Source organism: Fusarium oxysporum, chromosome 8 (genome assembly GCF_000149955.1).
Source record: "Fusarium oxysporum f. sp. lycopersici 4287 chromosome 8, whole genome shotgun sequence".
NCBI lineage: Eukaryota > Fungi > Ascomycota > Sordariomycetes > Hypocreales > Nectriaceae > Fusarium > Fusarium oxysporum.
This window is the reverse complement of record NC_030993.1, coordinates 1,023,851-1,040,810: the sequence shown is the minus strand read 5'-3', so window position 1 is coordinate 1,040,810 and position 16,960 is coordinate 1,023,851. Positions and strand designations below refer to the sequence as shown.

The following is a 16,960-nucleotide window of genomic DNA, read 5'->3' as shown; positions in this document are numbered from 1 at the left end:
ATGATAGGCTTATCTCAGACGCCATTTACACTCCATTACCCGCATGGGTACGTATCGTGCCCCGCCAAGGGTCATCTCACCGCCAAACTTTTTTACACGGCAGAAAAGTTGGAAAAAAGTGTTGCTCTGAAAGCTGTGTCGACGCCATTCAACCATTTCACGCCGGTCCGCGCAACGCCCATAACTCGATAAATTGGATACCAGCACTTGGGAATAACAATGGGCGGAAGACAGGCTCACGGGCGACCCCTTGTCGCAGCCCCCAAAGCCAAGGCCGGCAACAAAAAGTCCAAGGCGAGATCACAGAAGAATGCGCTCGATGCATTCGGTATCGCACAGGAGAATTTTGCGCCGAGACAGAAGCGAACGCCTCGAGCACGAGAATTAGACGCTGAAATCGAGCGAAAGCATGGTCGCGACGAAGAAGAGGACGACGAGGAAGAGGAAGAGGAGGAGCCGCAGAGAAAGAAGGTCAAGAGACCTAGTCGGCCAACAAACGACGATGCCGATGATGGAAGCGATAGTGAAGGAAACGAATGGCGACTGGGAGGTCTAAGAGAGGATGACGAGGATTCGGAGATTGAGAGCGACGATGCGTTTGGCGACAGTGATGAAGACAAGTTCGAGGGTTACACGTTCGGCGGCAGCAAAACAACACAGCGTGAGGTAAGTGTGTTCTGTTTTAGAACAGCTGATAGTAGTCTAACACCCAAAAGGACGATGACTCAGAGGACGATTCCCAAGACGACGAGGGTGAAACACTCGGCGCAGATGCTATCGATCTAGCAACAGCTCTGGACCAATTCGAGGAGTCAGACGATGAACCCGTGCAGAAAGATCACTCCGGATCGTCAGAGTCTGATGACGATGCATCCGACGAATCGGAAGAAGATGACGAAAGTGACGATGACGAGAGTGACGATGAGGAAGCCAGTCCGGAGAAGCTCGAGGCCCTTCAAGGCATGATCAAAGGATATGGAGGTCAAAAGGACGATGAGGACGACAAGCCCAAGTCAAAAGCTAAGATCAGTCTTGCTGATTTAGGAATGACGGGCATCAACGACGTCAACGTAAAGAAATCTATGAAGCTGATGAGCAAAGAGGAGAAGGAGAAGCGTCCCGGTGCTTCCAAGAAGCTGGCTGTGCCTTTGGCAAGGAGACAGCAAGACCAACTTGATCGAAGTGCAGCCTACGAAAAGACCAATGAAACCCTGGATCGATGGAACGACACCGTTAAGCAAAACCGAAGAGCTGAGCATCTTATATTTCCTCTGCCTCAGAACTCAGCGACTGCCGGTCTCGATACTACCGAGATACAGCCTCTTAATGTGTCAAAACCTAGCAACGAGCTTGAGTCTGCTATTATGTCCATCATGGAGCAGAGCGGTCTCACAATGGAAAAGCCACAAAAGCCAAAGGAGAAGGACTATGATGAAGAGGGCAATGAGCTCACCCGCAAGGAAGCTCTTGCACGCAAGCGTATGGAACGCGAGCTCAACTCTCGAGAGGCTAAACGAGCCAAGCGCATCAAGAAGATCAAGAGCAAGGCATACCACCGTGTGCACAGAAAGCAGCGTGAACGCGATGAAATGGCTACAAAGGAGGCTATGGAAGAGGCCGGCGAGATTGACTCTGAAGCAGAGCGTGAAGCGCAAGATCGTCGACGAGCGCTGGAGCGTGTTGGCCAGCGACACAAGGAGAGCAAGTGGGCCAAGATTGGCTCCAAGACAAAGCGGGCCGTATGGGACGACGACTTCCGCGCTGGTCTGACTGAGATGGCGCGTAAGGACGAGGAGCTTCGAAGGAGAAAGGAGGGTCGTGCTGGCAGCTCTGACGATTCGTCTGAATCAGATAGTGACTCTGATGGTGGCGACGCCTCCCTGCGTCGACAGCTGGCGGCTCTTGAGGAAGAAGAGGATGAACCTCAGAAGGGTCTAATGGGCATGAAATTCATGCAAAAGGCCGAGGCCGCTAAGAAGGAGGCGAACGATGCTCTCATCAAGCAGATCCGACGAGAGCTTGATGGTGAGGAGTTTGATGGTTCTGCTGATGAGCTGGAGGAAGTGGGCCGACGCCAATATGGTGCTGCAGATGGCCAGCCGTTCAAACCTGCTCTCGAGAAGTCAACCAAGGTGTCTAAGAAGCGCAAATCTGAGGATGCCGATGATGATGGTGATGATGATGATGACAATGTCATAATAACCACCAACGGCGCTGGCATCAACCCTGCTATTCCCAACATTACATCCCTCTCCGAACCTGCCTCTTCAGGAACCACAGGCGCATGGTCCCGCGGCGAGACACGCCGTAAGAAGAAGGGCCAGTCTAACACAAACATTGGTGATCTCGACCTCACATCCAACGTCCTTGTCGCCTCCAAGCCTAGCAAGTCCAAATCCAAGTCAAAAACACAGACTACAGAGGATGCTTCAGACGTCGAATCCGAAACAGACCTGCATCTACCTATGGCGATTCGCGATCAAGAAATGGTTGCTCGTGCCTTTGCCGGCGAGGACGTGGTCGGTGACTTTGAGGATGAAAAGACAGCTATCGCCGAGGAAGAGGACGACAAGGTCATCGATAACACACTCCCCGGTTGGGGATCATGGGTTGGTGATGGCGTGAGCGCCAAGGAGAAGAAGCGTCACCAGGGCCGTTTCTTAACAAAGGTTGATGGTATCAAAAAGAAGGATCGCAAGGATGCCAAGCTGGACAAGGTCATTATCAACGAGAAGCGCATCAAGAAGGTAAACAAGCTCACTTTCACTCCTCGTCTATACAACATGCTAACAACTTCCAGAACGACCGTTATCTCGCATCTCAGCTCCCTCACCCCTTCGAGTCCCGCCAACAGTACGAGCGCTCGCTGCGTCTACCTGTTGGACCAGAGTGGCAGACGAAGGAGACCTTCCAGGACAGCACCAAGCCTCGTGTGCTCATGAAACAGGGCATTATTGCACCCATGTCCAAACCTACTATTTAGAATTTTCGATATATATTCTGACATACATACATTGGCGTTTTGAGAATCAAAAGCATCTTTCATCTACATCCTCTACAATTGAAGCTGTGTTCTGTGTGATGTCTTGTATCCTGGTTTTGTAAGAAACATCGGATGGCTTGAGGTGTATGGCAACATTCCTGCCATCTTGTACAGATACGTGATGAATGTCGATTGCGCCAACTCATTTAATGAGTAACACATCTCGTCCACGCCGACTTATCTCACTTAACGAGACTCTGTAGTGTCGATCAGTTAATTTCATGCTCATCTTCCTTGTCACTCGGCATTCGTGGATTGGCATTTAGCTCACGGCTTCACTCATAGGTTTAACATCCATCTGGCGTTTTCCCGCTGACAGGTAACCTTCAAAGAAATCACTTGATCATAGTGTTTCAGAGACTGGCGACATTATTGCGACTACTTCACCAGTGATTGTCAAAGAAGAGATCAATCTGCGAAAATATTGATTAACTATCCGATCAACCTTTCCGTGCTTGAATTCCGTCTCCGACCTCGCAGTCCAATGATACAAGCAATAAAAAAATCCAATAAGCACAGAGACCGGCAAGGCCATTTACTATCCCTCGTTTCTTTTGACACAATGAAATTTCGCGAATGCGACTGAACCTCCCTATTCCTCTCCGTGTTTCATTCCAGAGTTTGATGGAGTGTCTGGGGCTCCCAAGAAGCAGTCCTGTCCAGCGGACTGCATCCGCTTAGTAATACAAATATGAAAGTTGACTCGATTATCCGACTGTCTTTTGGCAGATCGTTGAAGCCACAGTTTTCGGTGGCATTCCTGGCTATCCAGAACAAGCTTCTTGATGAGACAAGTCACTCGTTGGTAGTAAAAATATGTTTAAAAACATTAGTTGATTGATGATGATTAAGACATCAGGGGAACTCTAGCATTTAGTTGCCGGGGTCCAAGACATCGGATGGAGTGGCATAGAAAGCCAATGCGATGATAATATAGAGACCCATAAGCATAGCACCCTCCAGGTAGTTGGATTTGCCATCCTGGACAGTATACGTAACAACGAGGACAGAAACTCCAAAGGCAACAGTTTGGACTGGGAAGTTTGTCAGTAAATATTACACAGAAAGGAAATGGATTAAACTCACAAGTCTCGAAGTGAAGAGTCATCGGAGCACCAATGATCCAGCCAACAATGACGAGGAAGGGCGTGACCAGGAGGGCAATCTGGATAGAAGAACCAACCGCAACACCCATGGCGAGATCCATCTTATCACGGAGGGCGACAACAACAGCAGTGACGTGCTCAGCAGCATTGCCAACAATGGGAATCAAGATCAGACCAATGAATGCTCGGCTAATTCCGGAGGTCTTGACAAGATCATCAATGCTGTCAACGAGGTAATCGGCGCAGACAGTGACGAGGACGGTAGTGACACAGAGGACGGCAATGGCGGCAAGGGGTCCAATAGTAGGCTCCTCTGGCTCAACTTCCTCGCCGTTCTCGTTCTGGTTCTCGGCGTCGAAAAGGTTACTGTGTGTTCGGAGCTGGAAGATGAGATATAAGACGTAGAGCAGGAGAAGAATGATGGCAGTGCCGCGAGAGAGTGTGAGGATGCTCTGGGCCTTCTCCTTGGAGCCACTCTGGTCAAGAACTGCATAGAGCTATAAAAGTTAGTCGAGTTTTTGAGCAGGGTTCGATTTGACATACAGCAGCGGGAATGACGAGTGAGGCTGAAGACAGTGTCATAAGGGAGCAAGTTGTCTGTGCAGTAGCTGAAGAGAAGGACTGCTCATAGCCATTGCCCGACTCGCCTCGATGAATGATACCACCGAACAAGAAGCACATTCCCATGACCAGAAGAAGGTTAGAAAGAATGCTACCGAGCATAGAGGCCTGGACGAGCTCAATTTCGTTTCGCTGGAGAGCAACAATGCTGACCTATATGCACGATTAGTCGTAATATATGAAGTGAAGGTCTGTGCATCATACAATAAGTTCCACGGCATTTCCGAAGGTAGCATTCAGGAGGCCACCAAGAGTCTCACCAAGCTTCATCGAGAACTCTTCTGTCGCAAACGACAGCACAGCAGCGAGTGGGATAATGGCAAAGAAGTTGATGGTGAAAACGGCAGTAGAACCCCAGCCCATCTTACCAGCAACAATACCAAGAGGTACCATGACCAGGAGAAAATTGACATAGTCTATTGAACAAAGTTAGTTGTGTATGCGACCGTACAGCGAGAAGCGCCAACATACTGCTGAGAAGGGTGACCTTGGCAATGTGCCAGGAGTAAGCCAGACTCCTGACGGCAATGTTGCTGTTATCAATACCAGGTGTATGCTTCGAGTCGAAGAGGAACGTCATGGTGCTCGAGTCTCGGCTGAGACTGATATGGCCGTTGCCATTGCGGTGACCGAGGGTGTCATTGAGGGCCGACGAGGCACCGCCATTAAGGAGCGGGCTATTCTCGTCGGCTGTATGGTTGTGAGGTTTGGCAGACATTGATCGTCTGATCTGAAGGTTGAAAGATGGAAGAGCTGTTGGTGGTGATCAAGACACCGACATGGTCAGCGGATGAGTCTTTGATATAATAAATGAGTAGTGAGAAAGCATCAAAAGGCGGAGTCGACGGTTGTTAAGCAATAAGCGACGGAATACAAAGAAGTCCTCAACAGGGCAAGTCTCAGAAGATTGGGGTAGGCTGCATGGTAGGCTGACAATTGGACCTGGGCCTGTAGAGCCTAGATCGCTTGGCCTTGTCTCCATGGGGCGGGTGCTTTGAGCTTGTTTGTTCTCGACATGGAAAGGAGCGGACCCTGCTGCGCCTTCCTTGATGCGCATGCACAGAGATGCAAAGTGAAGATCATGTCTGAAGCTGGCGCGTAGATAGGATGGCGATCACGGCAGTGCATTTAGGTCCAACTGACAGCGCTTGCCGAGAGAGGGAGGACGATAATGACAGACTTGGAGATGGAGGGAAGATACAGGAACGGGTGGACTCGAGCTGACGGGAAGAAAGCCCGTGTTAGGCATTATCGCGTCCCGAATAAACTCACTCTTTCACTCGATAACTTGTACCAGGTGACAAGTCCCGTATCCGTTTCCGTGTCCAAAGAAGTAGGAACCGAGATAATTGAAGTTGACGTAGAAGTGAAGTTGAAAGAAGGATAAAACGATGTGGGCACCGAGTGGTAAAGGGCAATAACGTATAGGGATAGAATATCGTGAGTGGCGCCGCCTTTGAGACCCCCGTGTGAAAGAAGCTAATCTTGCACTTTGTCTCGTTCTGGCTGGTGTGTGGCACTCTGTGCTCAGATGCAGGGATGGTGACGGTGATGAGATGGAGATGTGGACGGAATATGGAGATGGAGATGGAGCAGGTTCAGAACAGGTGTGTAGATGAGGATCTGGTTTTGATACCAGGGCATTGGATGTTTACTTTGTGCGTGGTAGAGGAATAGGTAGATAGACTTTGAGGAAACCGTCGTTGCTTAGGTGCTTGCTTGATGCTTAATGATCGAGGAGAGCAAAAAGAAAAGGCTAAATGCAAATGCAAATGCAAATAGACATTTTACTTACAAACCATGATTGCGTCGAGCCTTCTCACAGCTAATTGATTGATTGATGAGTGTGTATGCGGTTAAAAGGTTGAACGACCACGGGATTGATTGAGTCGGTCTGGAATGAGCGAAACAGAACGAAACGAAACGAGTAACGAAGCGGATGACGATCCAATCCAAAGACAATGTTTGAATAGAGGCAGGCAGTGTGTCGTCTGTCTGTCTGTCTCTTCAATTGTCTTTCTTTCACCCCCGCTCAACGGAGTGTGTACGTTAGTTACTGTATGGACAGTCTAAGGGAAGAATAGCGTCGGCGGGTAAAAAGAAGCGGGCGTAGGTATCTAAGCTACACAGCCCTGGGAATCTCCAACAATTAGACGACGGGTGGTGATGCTGTTGATGCTGATGGACTTGAACGTGGTGGTTGTGTTGCAGGAACGAAGAGAAACAACCCGCGTTGCCCCAGGAGGCCTCCTTCCTTGGTTATGGTCTGGGTCTGGTTACGCAAGGAAAAAAGCTTAGCTTGGCCCTGGAAGAGCAGCCGAGCGAGTTGACGTAGGACATGGTTCCTAAGCGGATCGGCAGGGTTACATCAGCCAATCCCATCCGGCCACTGACAAAAGAAGCTGGGCATCAACCACTGAGCTGAGCTGCCAAGCTCCCCACTTTCCAGGAGAGCTCCAGGTTGTCCTGTCACTGATGCTCAATTATTCGGCGCAACGCTCTAAGCTCCATCGAGAAACTGCCGACTCCAGCTATCAACGCAGCGGCCCAAGAAACAAGTTAGATTAGCTGGTGGCTGAGCAGAAAAGCTTAAAACTTTGAATCTGCAAGTGCCTTTTCTTTGTCTTTTGTCTCTGCCATTGTAAATTTCGTCAAGAAAGGGAATTGTCGAAATTAACGCACCTTCTGAATTAATCCAAAATCACCAATAGTTGTACGCCTCGCAATTCTCCTTCTTCTTGGCATCTTGGTGACCCCTGTTTTTTTGCGGGCAGATATCGTATAACTACGGATATGCAAGATACATTCATTATGAGTGGCCTTATACATCAAACGTCATGTAACTTATGCCGGAGCCATCGGCTTACGACATAATAGACTCCGCCATAATTCCATGTTTTTTTGTTTCGCCTTGCGCAACCGTTCAATCCTGTCCATTCTTGTCCGACGCTGCCGTGTCGCTGGGATTTACGCCAATGGACAACTCGTCATATGTAACTCCAAGTTGAGCAAGAAAAACTGTTACACCGATTCTCAACTTATGTCTTGTCTCATGTAGTGTTCTCTCATCGGTGTGCAGACTACCTTAGTCAGATAACAGTGGCCAGTTTATCATCCTCTCAAACACATTAAAAAGAAAGGTCTGTAGCACTCAATGTTTCAGGCATATGCAGACTTCAAACTGCCCCATAATCATTTCCCACTTGGTAGTCTCCATTCTTGATCACCTACGAACCTGTCACTCTCTTCCTCTTCTTGGTCAAATTCGAGGCGGTGTTAACAACCTGTTTCTTGGCGATCATCCACATCTCACTTCCCCTTGGCGCAAATCTTCATCAAGGGTCGTCATGGCTGCGCCCCAATCAAGCCAGGCCAGATAGTCACCTTCTCAGTGCCAGCACGTGGGTTCGATTGATCCCAGATATCCGAGTTCCGGTATCATCAATACAAGGTATTCACACTTCATAGGACTTCGGGGCTTTTCAAGCCTCGTCCTCCGATGTTCGTTAACGGCTTAAAGGTAACCAATGAAATTCTAACGGCGCCCTGTCTAGGGTCTAACATCTGCCTCCCGTCTGTCTAATCTGGGTGAGGTCAGAGAATATCTTACTGTCTTTCTTGCTTTCCTCCCCCATTCCTAACACATTCAAGGGCTGTTCTCTCTGCCCATTCCCATTATACAAAACAAATGTTCCCGTCGAGGTATCGCCATGTCTATGTAAGATATGTTCAATATTTGTACAAGGTGCTTATCTCAGCACCGACGCTGACGTTTGGGTCGCAACGCAGCCATCTCACTTTCTATTTCTCATCAAATCTGGCCCAGAGCTGTATCGTGGTTGTCAGCCATTGTACTCTTGCATTTCATTGTTGTAGACTTACCCGCAGCATACGCCATATACCATGTCCTTGATGCTCCACCATCGATCCAGTTGGGATCAAACTTGGACTGGGTGAAGAAAGTCCAGGCAGTCTTTGGCTGAACTGTTGCATAGTTGCCATAGATGATACCCTTCCACAGGTTGTTAAACTTGTCGACACGGCCCTTGCTAAAGTAAGTGTCCCATTCCTGCTGAACGAATGTGGCGGTTCGTGCGAAGTTGGATACGGCGAGGATAGGAATCATGTGAATGCCCTGGACTGCCTCAATGGCTGCGCTGAACCATGTTGTGTGGTGGACCTTGTTCTCGAACAGAATACCCGCGACCTTGTTGCCGATGAAGTTCTTAGGCTGCACGGTGTTGGACGTGGTGTAGTAGTAGTAGTCTTGCATAGCTCGTGACATGACGGCAAGCTGGAGGTTTGCTCTGTTCTGTTGTCAGTTGTTTGCGATCAAATTGCCTGGGCTGCCCAACTTACCTCGCGACCATGTTAGTGTCCTTAATCACTGTACCCCACATCTTCAGAGCATAAACAGACATCATGTCCTCGGAACTCGATTCCTGGTCCTTGCCATCCCACATGGGAGTCAGACCGTGAGCCCAACTGTGGCCGTGGTACCAATCGAAGCTTCGCCACATGGGAAAGTACTTGTCACTGCTGCTCGGGTTCGCATAATCACGAACAAGAGAGTTGACGTAGGCTTTGTTGGCAGCAAGCCATTTGCTATCCATAGAGCCAATATAGGCAGCAGCGAGGACGTGGTAGCCGTAATGGAAATGGTGATCATTGTAGTAGGTGTTTCCAAAGTCGGATCCTGCTTGGCCTGTCTTATAGGATGCAGATGAAACGACTCCGCCCCAGACGGCTATTCACCTGATTAGCTAACGTAAAACCCAGCTTTGGCAAACGACTTACATTCGTAGACAAGAGGGTAGCTCTGCTTGTTCGAACCAAATCTGGCAAATGCCTGCTGAAGTTTGAGTAAGCCAGCCTGTGCCAGAGCCTTATCTCCCAGCATGTTGTTGATGACATAGATGATGGAACCAAACTTTGCCAGAGCCTACACTGTGTTAGTATATTTCTCATGGAAGCTTGACGAGGGAGTTACCTTTCCAGAAAAGTACATCGAGTCTGTGTTAGCCTGCGCGTCCATGTCTTGCGAGACCTCGGACTTGGCAATAGGTGCGATGATTTTCTTCGCATTAGCAGTCAGACCACGGCTACCTTTCGCTGGATCCCAGGGAGCAAAGCCCATGTCGACGGGCAGCGCAGACTCGACCATCGTCCAGGTGGTTCCTCCAACAGCAGTAGCAATACCCTTGGTAGGTGTCTGGAGCGAGTACGTCCTCATCTCCTTCTTGGTTGTAGCATCGAATGAGCTGACGTGGTGAGGAAGAGCAAAGACCCAAAGCTTTCCGGTAGCGTGGCCAGCTTTGGTCCATGTGAAACTGTAAGTGCCCTGCTTGCCAACAGTGTTGCCGCTGACTGTCATGCCAGTGGCATAGATACCGCAACCGTTGTCAAGAACTGCCTCGGACTGGCCGACCTTGGGATCCTTCGCAATTTGGATGAAGCCATAGAATGGCTTGGCCGAGGAAGCAAGACCGTTGTTGGTGACCTTGAGGGTAAGAGGGTCACCCTTGGTCTTGTAAGCGTACAGACGCCAGGTGGTTCCATCTTCAAGGACGAAGTTGTACTTGCGCACGTTGGACTTGGGATCTTTTGTCACTTGTGTCATAGTTCTGAAGTAGACGCCAGTCTGAATCCAAGGTGTACCACCACTGAAGTACGCAGTCGTGAAAACGCTGCCTTGGTAAAGGGGAAAGGCGATCGTTGCTGCTGACTTGCTGTCCTTCTTGAGGTAAGCTTTAGCATAGTGAGGGCCAATAGAGTCCATAGTCAAGACCGTGTCCTTGCCAAGTTCCTTTGCCGAGATGATCATAGACTGGATACCAACAGGGTTGACGTAAAATTCGACGGCACCATTAGATTGCACGTCGCCATATGTACGTTGTGACGCCTCGATATGAGAGATAGACATGCCCCAGCTTGCTGCTGGGCCAGTGCCGCCCGCCCATGTGAGTGAGTAGGGGTAAGTATAGACGGGGTTCTTCTGATCACCAAGGTAGAAGTTGGAGTAAAACTTGTTCGTGCCAATAGGGCCGTTCTGGGTGACCATGGGCGTTTTGGCAACAGGGTGAGTAGTCTTCCTTTCGAACATCGATGGAGGAGCACTCGTATCGATGGGGTTGGCGAAGATGTTGGGAGCAGCAGCCATTTTGGAGAGACCAGATGGTACAGCGTTGTTTGTAGTAGACGTAAGTGGTTTAAGCAGACTTGTAGGGCTGGGGATCGACGTGCTCAGGACAGCGGGTTCTGTGAGAAGAGGATTGTATAGATCCGTTACAACGAAACCTTCGGTATGAGGTTCAACGTCTGAAAGAGTTGGAAGGACTTGAGCTGTCGCAGTGGTTCCAACCTTGCTAGTACTGACTTTGACGCTTTCGGTGACGGGAATGATATCCTCCTTGTCGTAGGTTGTCAAATACTGGAAAGCAGATGTTTCGATATCTCGCTTGAACTCTTCGTTAGAATCGTCCCAGGAATCAGCAGAGTCGTCTTGGCCTTGGGGCAGGGCTAGGACTTGTCCCTGGGTTAGCCAAAGAAGCCATACGGGCAAGATGGTGCGGGTCTTCATGATGGGCAAGTAAGGAGTGTGATGCTGCCTTGATCAAGAAGATCACAACCTCGATAAGACTTATGAGGCTGAATGAAGCTGGAGAACAAGCTGAAGGGTAGGGGTTCCATGGCTCATATAATATAGCTAGCCGCCCTACGCTCCAGGGTCCGCTCCTTTCCTTGAAGCCATCGAATGCGGAAAACCACTAGTCCAGTGGCACCACGACTGATAGAGCTAGCATGCACTTACATCGGAGAATGAAATGAAGTGGACTGTGTCTCGGCGGCACAAACGAAGAAACGCATGTGGCTTACCTGGAAGCTAGACCAAGCCTAGAATTGACCACCAAAAGAAATGCTGCACTAGCGGGTCAGGGTTGACAACGGGTGGTCGAGACCTAGCAGATGCGAGCAAAGATGGCGTAAGCGATGATGGGTAATAGGATTTAAGAAATTGGATTCTCTAGGATGGCGTAGGATGCGAATGTGATAGGATTCCGAAGTTGTGATGATGGGGTTGAAGTTGAACGAAAATGGCTGGAGGAATTCCATCTTTATCTTTTCCCCTTGAGGAGCCGATACCAGAGAAGCTTGGCCATGTGCTCTCTCGGACTATCGTTCTTTCTGACTCTTGGGTATCATTGAAGCCCAGGAAAGAGCATCGTGAACAGTCGTGGCGGGGTCCTTTTTCGCATTCCAGATCAAGTGTCTGCGGCGCATGTTCTCAGTTTCACACACAGGGTTTGTGATCCATGGCGCGTCGTGATGCACCTCAAAGGGGAAATCGCCTAGATGCTCGTCTGTGGCGTCCGCGTGTGCCTGCAGTAGAGGGGCCAGTTAATTGCCTAGCGCACGCCGCACTTGGGCATGGGCTGCAGGCTGCTCCTAGTTCCAGGAACTATCGATTCGCGACTAGTTAGCCTGGAGGACTATTCAAGGGATGGCTTTGGCTGAGCTCGCCACACCTTGCAAACTAAACGTTCAAATTTGCTTCGGAGTTCAGCTCCGGTGGTTTGGGTGAGCTTTCAACCTTATGAGTGGACGCCACTTGTGTCCTTCATTTATTTTCATGGCTTGCGTTCCCGAATCAAGTGTCAGCCTTGAGCGTTGAGGCTAAGTGGCTTCATAGCTAAAATATTTTATTGTTTTGCATATAATCCGTCCTTCATGCGATTCCTTGAGTTAAGAAAATTGTCTCTCAGCAGGAACATCATCAGTCTTGCTATGACTTCGCCTGACGAATATTCGCCTGATGAATACGAAGTCATTTGTCGTCTGTCCGGTGGCCAGACTCTCTTCTCCAGCCGCTTCATCGTTGATGTTGCATTCATGAAACAGGCAATTCGATTTTGAACCGAGACAATCACTTGACTTCGTATGTTACGTTAGAGACCGTTGAGACAACACTTGACTTGTGGTAACATTTACCCAAACACCAGGACGGAGGAGTTCGTTAGAAACTGAGACAATGATCTAGTGACAAACCGTTCCGGCGTGTCTCAAAGACCCCAAGGCCATGGGTCTCTAGCCTCTAGCACACTTTATCAATCAAGGTGATTGCGTATCGCATTCCAGAACACGGCACAATGCGCTTGACCATGCCAACCATTACTTGGCAACTCTCTTTTATTGTTTATTCTGGCCCAGATCTAAGAATGAACGCCCGCTAAAATGCCCTAGCAAGTACACCAGCGATCAGGAAATCCTCAGTTCATAATCCTAGCGCATCGTATTTGCCTTTTCCACCATGCTCAAGAATCTGCCGAAGATCCAGCCGCATTTCTTTGTGCGGCTTCTGCTGCCGGATGGGCTGTTCAGCATGGCCCGCGGACTTCGATGTCTGCTTCGATGCTCGAGGCTCTACCGTTGCTTTGATGCGTTTTCGTTTCCTCTCCGCTTCCTCTTCACTCCGTTCAGCTTCCTTTCGACATCTTCGGATTTCACTGTTTCGTAGGACCCATGGTTTGTCAAGAACCTCGGACTTGAATTTGACCCTTTTTTCCCATAGAGTAACCTCTTGCGCAGTGCTTCGTACCTTGATCATCTTCTCAATGGTGAGTTGTCGCTCGTCTCTGAAAGTAGATAGACCTCCCTTAATGTCAACAATGCATCCGACATCAATATTTGGGAATGGGTCTGGGTTTTGAGGCGGGTCAATATCCGCTTTCTTCGGAGCAGCATCTCCTGTTGTCGCGCGACTATCACCTTCACCATCGATTGGTATGGAAATGATGCACTCGATACATGCGCCGCTACTGTCGTCTATTGTATACACACGTCGGCTTGCGAATTCGTCAATGGCGACGACTAATCCGACTATGCGCACCCATTTGATGGGCAGATTCCCATAGAAGTAGAAGTTTTCGCCTGGAAGTCGTCAGTCTAGAACACAGTGAAATATTCAACAGCCTAGACTTACCTTCAAACCCTTCGTACTGACCAAGGTCATGGATATCGGCTACACGAAAGAGGCACCATTGGTTCACGGTTGGCGCAAGATGAAAGCAATATCGAGGATATATTGGGGGCTTGGCGGATTCGCTCATGGCATCATGATAGCACTCTTTTTCAGATGAAGACTAAACCATTATTAAGCATTGCCATATAGTATCGCGCTCTTGCGTATCTTGTCGTGGTGACGCGTTTGAGAGCAGGTTGAACAAGTGAAGTGAGACCTGGCGATATTGACGGTGGCTTGAGAAGCCCCACCATAGCTTAGTGGACAACCGACTGACCCGTGACAACGTCACAGAATCAATTGCATACTAGGTAGTGAAGTCGTTGAATTGCTGGAAATACTTGCCGCAACAATTCTGAGTGTTGTTATAGAATATGCCAACGGTTAAAAGTTTTGCAAGGAAACTTGCTTTGGAGATATGAGGTTCGATGTTCGTTAGGAGAACAAATCTGCTTCATGTCTGTTTGTCAATCATGTCCATGATTTTTATACCACCTTCGTTGACTAAGGACTGACACTTTCCATCTTGTTGAAAGAAAAGTCGCCGGAGATCACGCTACACTCACTAGTATTCTTGCAAGCTTAATATGAGTCGTTCAATTCTTCTCAGTCTCTAAATTCTTTCCTTGTCCTAGTAGTGTATCCTTGCCTTAACCTACGCCCAAACACCAAAACTCTTGACCCAATAGCCACATTACCGCAATCCGATATTGCAATCCACCTGGAGTCTACCGTTTCGACCTCTTCGAGCCCTTCAGACGAGAAGCAGCTGCCTGAAAGGCCTCTTCCGACGGCTCATCTTCAACAGGCCGCTTCTTGCCCTTCTTGCCTTTGCCCTTGCTCTCTTTGGCACCATACTTTTCGGCGAGATGATCCAGGAAACTCTCTGAGCGATCTTGCTGTCTCTTTTGGATCAGTGCTGCCAGGTCGTCCTCTGAATTTCCCTTGCCCTTATTCTTTTTGCTCTTCTTGTCGCCGCCGAAGAGCTTATCGTGCACACCTAGCTCCTTTGCGTAGTCTTCAGCCTCCGTAGCTTCAGCCCGGGCCTGCTTCACACGACCCTCTCGCTTCTTCTTCGACTCTTTTGTGTAGGCCGGGAAGCTGGGCACTTTCTTGCTCTTGATGGCCGTGTCGATGATCTCACGGAAACGTTCGTCGTCCTCCAAAACGTCGCTTAGAATGACTCTCTCGTACAGCGCATCCATGTCGCCTTGGCAATGTTCGTACGCATCGAGCACATCTCCCTTCTCTTCATCAGAGCCTTTGTACTTCTTGGCAAACTTCTCGATCGCATCGCCCGACACAGACTCTTTATATTGCTCTCGGTAGTAGTCGCTCCAGTTGAATCCTTCGGAGTCTACGATCGATTCGGAAGTCGAGCCAGTCTCATCATACCGTTTGCGACGGGCGGGGTCAGAGAGGATGGCGTAGGCGAACGCAATAGCTTGGAACTTCTCGTGCGCAGCATCTTTCTGATCTTTTGGCACCTTATCTGAAGAACAGTATAGTTAGCGTTGCTCGTCTGTGTTGAGACCGATTTGACAAACCTGGGTGGTTCTTAAGCGCAGCCTTTCGATAAGATTTCTTGATGTCATCGCTCGTCGCAGTCCTCTCGAGGCTCAAAATCTCATATGGGTCAATAGTGGGAGGTTCGCTCTCCAGCACATCTTCGTGGTCCGACATCGTATCGATATCGTCGATTTTGGTTGATCGTGTAATGGAGTGCAAGTTCGATTAAGCTCGAGCTTGTTGCAGGAGTAGGAGACGCGTTGCGACGCGCTCACGGGAAAGGTGTGGGTCCAATGTTAAAGTGCTTTCGGTAGTCGGAGTTTACACCCGCCGACCGTTCAAGATGGATCAAAGCTCCCGCATCGAGACATTTCGTCATACCTTACAAGCACCACATTAATCAAAATGGCTACAATAGAACCTGGCAACCACAAGGCCGCAATGGAGCGCGCCTTGGGTTTGGCCAACAACTCCCCTCCCAAGCCCACCAACTTCCGTGTAGGAGCTCTAATTGTGCGGCTTAGCGACAACACCATCGTTGCCGAAGGATACACTCTTGAACTTCCCGGAAACACCCATGCAGAAGAGACATGCCTATTGAAGCTGGCTGAGCAGCATGGAACGACAGAAGAGAAGCTATCAGATGTCTTCAACACCCCCCATGCTCTATACACCACTGTTGAACCCTGTTTCAAGCGGCTGAGTGGCAAACTCCCCTGCGTCGAAAGAGTCTTGCGCCAAAAGTCATGGATCAAGCAGGTCTATGTTGGCGTTCAGGAGCCCGAGACTTTTGTTGGGGAGAATACAGGTCGCAAAACGCTCGAAGATGCCGGTATTGAGATCCACCATGTCTCAGGCTTGGAGGATGAGATTCTCAAGGTTGCGACTGCAGGGCATATCAAATCATGAACTAAGTTATTCGTGTGAGATCAAATTGCTCATTCATGGGTGCCAACGAGTAATGGACGGTCTTGTGGCATATTGGATAAATTTGTCAGTTGGATCTGAGATGAGGTGGAGGAGATGGCAAGTACCACCCCTATATTACCATAGCATCTCAAGCTAATCGACCTTGTTCCCTCAGAAAGCTATAGTTTAGTTCTATCGTTAGCAGTCAGCATTGATACATGCTACACTGCTCTAAAGGGCTGTCCTCCCCGGCATGCTGTGTTTGCGATATATCAGTCAATACATCAAGTCAGAAGATCAGCTATCAAATTTGCCGAATTGCATACCACCAATCATCAGTCGATTTATGCTGTTCAATGTCAGCCAATATAGTACAGATCTGTCCTGATCGGCAAGCGTTGAGTTCCGCTAGGAGGCCCTATGTACCATGGTGTGATTGCGGTCGCCACGTAGCACACCGGGTAATCCATCTGTGCAACGTTGAACAAGATGCTTCCATCTTTTGTCTTTGATATTGACCTCGTATATGTGAATTTTCATCCCTGGATGCACTATGTTCCTGCTACTGAAGCACAAATGATGTCTTCACATGACCTAGTTACCAAATTACCATCTTTTCAACGCTGAAATTTATTTATTGCCACTCTCTTCAATACAGATATTTCAAATATGAACTTTCAATAACCCCTTGTAAGTCTGGAGCGAAAGACAGAACTGAACCATGCCGTCCAATCTTCTCAGTGTAGTTCCTCA

The 16,960-nt window shown here is 49.0% G+C and overlaps 6 protein-coding genes across 10 annotated transcripts; 2 read left to right on the top strand and 4 right to left on the bottom strand.

Moving 5' to 3' along the window:
- Positions 1-73: 73 nt before the first annotated feature.
- On the top strand, positions 74-3,081 carry FOXG_03016 (uncharacterized protein). Its single transcript, XM_018380506.1, has 3 exons — positions 74-666; positions 717-2,747; positions 2,801-3,081. The coding sequence occupies exons 1-3, from the start codon at positions 220-222 to the stop codon at positions 2,981-2,983; spliced, it is 2,661 nt and encodes an 886-aa protein (XP_018236791.1). The 5' UTR covers positions 74-219; the 3' UTR covers positions 2,984-3,081.
- Positions 3,082-3,389: 308 nt separating this feature from the next.
- FOXG_03015 (Ca2+:H+ antiporter) lies at positions 3,390-7,051 on the bottom strand. 3 transcript variants are annotated; one of them, XM_018380505.1, is made up of 6 exons: positions 6,043-7,051; positions 5,242-5,523; positions 4,975-5,186; positions 4,693-4,923; positions 4,130-4,646; positions 3,390-4,077 (listed from the first exon to the last, which is right to left on the bottom strand). In XM_018380505.1, exons 2-6 carry the CDS (start codon positions 5,486-5,488, stop codon positions 3,917-3,919), a joined length of 1,368 nt encoding a protein of 455 aa, XP_018236790.1. In that variant the 5' UTR covers positions 5,489-5,523; positions 6,043-7,051; the 3' UTR covers positions 3,390-3,916. The 3 variants fall into 3 exon arrangements, with proteins under 3 accessions (XP_018236790.1, XP_018236788.1, XP_018236789.1); XM_018380503.1 differs by having other exon boundaries at positions 6,566-7,051; XM_018380504.1 differs by having other exon boundaries at positions 5,242-7,051.
- Positions 7,052-8,033: 982 nt separating this feature from the next.
- On the bottom strand, positions 8,034-12,070 carry FOXG_03014 (uncharacterized protein). Of its 3 annotated transcripts, XM_018380501.1 has the most exons (6): positions 11,647-12,070; positions 9,761-11,295; positions 9,568-9,712; positions 9,130-9,517; positions 8,653-9,077; positions 8,034-8,598 (listed from the first exon to the last, which is right to left on the bottom strand). In XM_018380501.1, the coding sequence occupies exons 2-6, from the start codon at positions 10,928-10,930 to the stop codon at positions 8,582-8,584; spliced, it is 2,145 nt and encodes a 714-aa protein (XP_018236786.1). In that variant the 5' UTR covers positions 10,931-11,295; positions 11,647-12,070; the 3' UTR covers positions 8,034-8,581. The 3 variants fall into 3 exon arrangements, with proteins under 3 accessions (XP_018236786.1, XP_018236785.1, XP_018236787.1); XM_018380500.1 differs by having other exon boundaries at positions 9,761-11,669; XM_018380502.1 differs by having other exon boundaries at positions 8,653-9,517; positions 9,761-11,669.
- A 779-nt stretch (positions 12,071-12,849) lies between these two features.
- FOXG_03013 (uncharacterized protein) lies at positions 12,850-14,001 on the bottom strand. Its single transcript, XM_018380499.1, has 2 exons — positions 13,751-14,001; positions 12,850-13,698 (listed from the first exon to the last, which is right to left on the bottom strand). Exons 1-2 carry the CDS (start codon positions 13,875-13,877, stop codon positions 13,043-13,045), a joined length of 783 nt encoding a protein of 260 aa, XP_018236784.1. The 5' UTR covers positions 13,878-14,001; the 3' UTR covers positions 12,850-13,042.
- Positions 14,002-14,358: 357 nt separating this feature from the next.
- FOXG_03012 (DnaJ like subfamily C member 9) lies at positions 14,359-15,615 on the bottom strand. Its single transcript, XM_018380498.1, has 2 exons — positions 15,337-15,615; positions 14,359-15,281 (listed from the first exon to the last, which is right to left on the bottom strand). The coding sequence occupies exons 1-2, from the start codon at positions 15,470-15,472 to the stop codon at positions 14,518-14,520; spliced, it is 900 nt and encodes a 299-aa protein (XP_018236783.1). The 5' UTR covers positions 15,473-15,615; the 3' UTR covers positions 14,359-14,517.
- On the top strand, positions 14,669-16,892 carry FOXG_03011 (uncharacterized protein). The gene is made up of 2 exons (XM_018380497.1): positions 14,669-16,324; positions 16,383-16,892. The coding sequence occupies exon 1, from the start codon at positions 15,704-15,706 to the stop codon at positions 16,205-16,207; it is 504 nt and encodes a 167-aa protein (XP_018236782.1). The 5' UTR covers positions 14,669-15,703; the 3' UTR covers positions 16,208-16,324; positions 16,383-16,892.
- Positions 16,893-16,960: the final 68 nt, after the last annotated feature.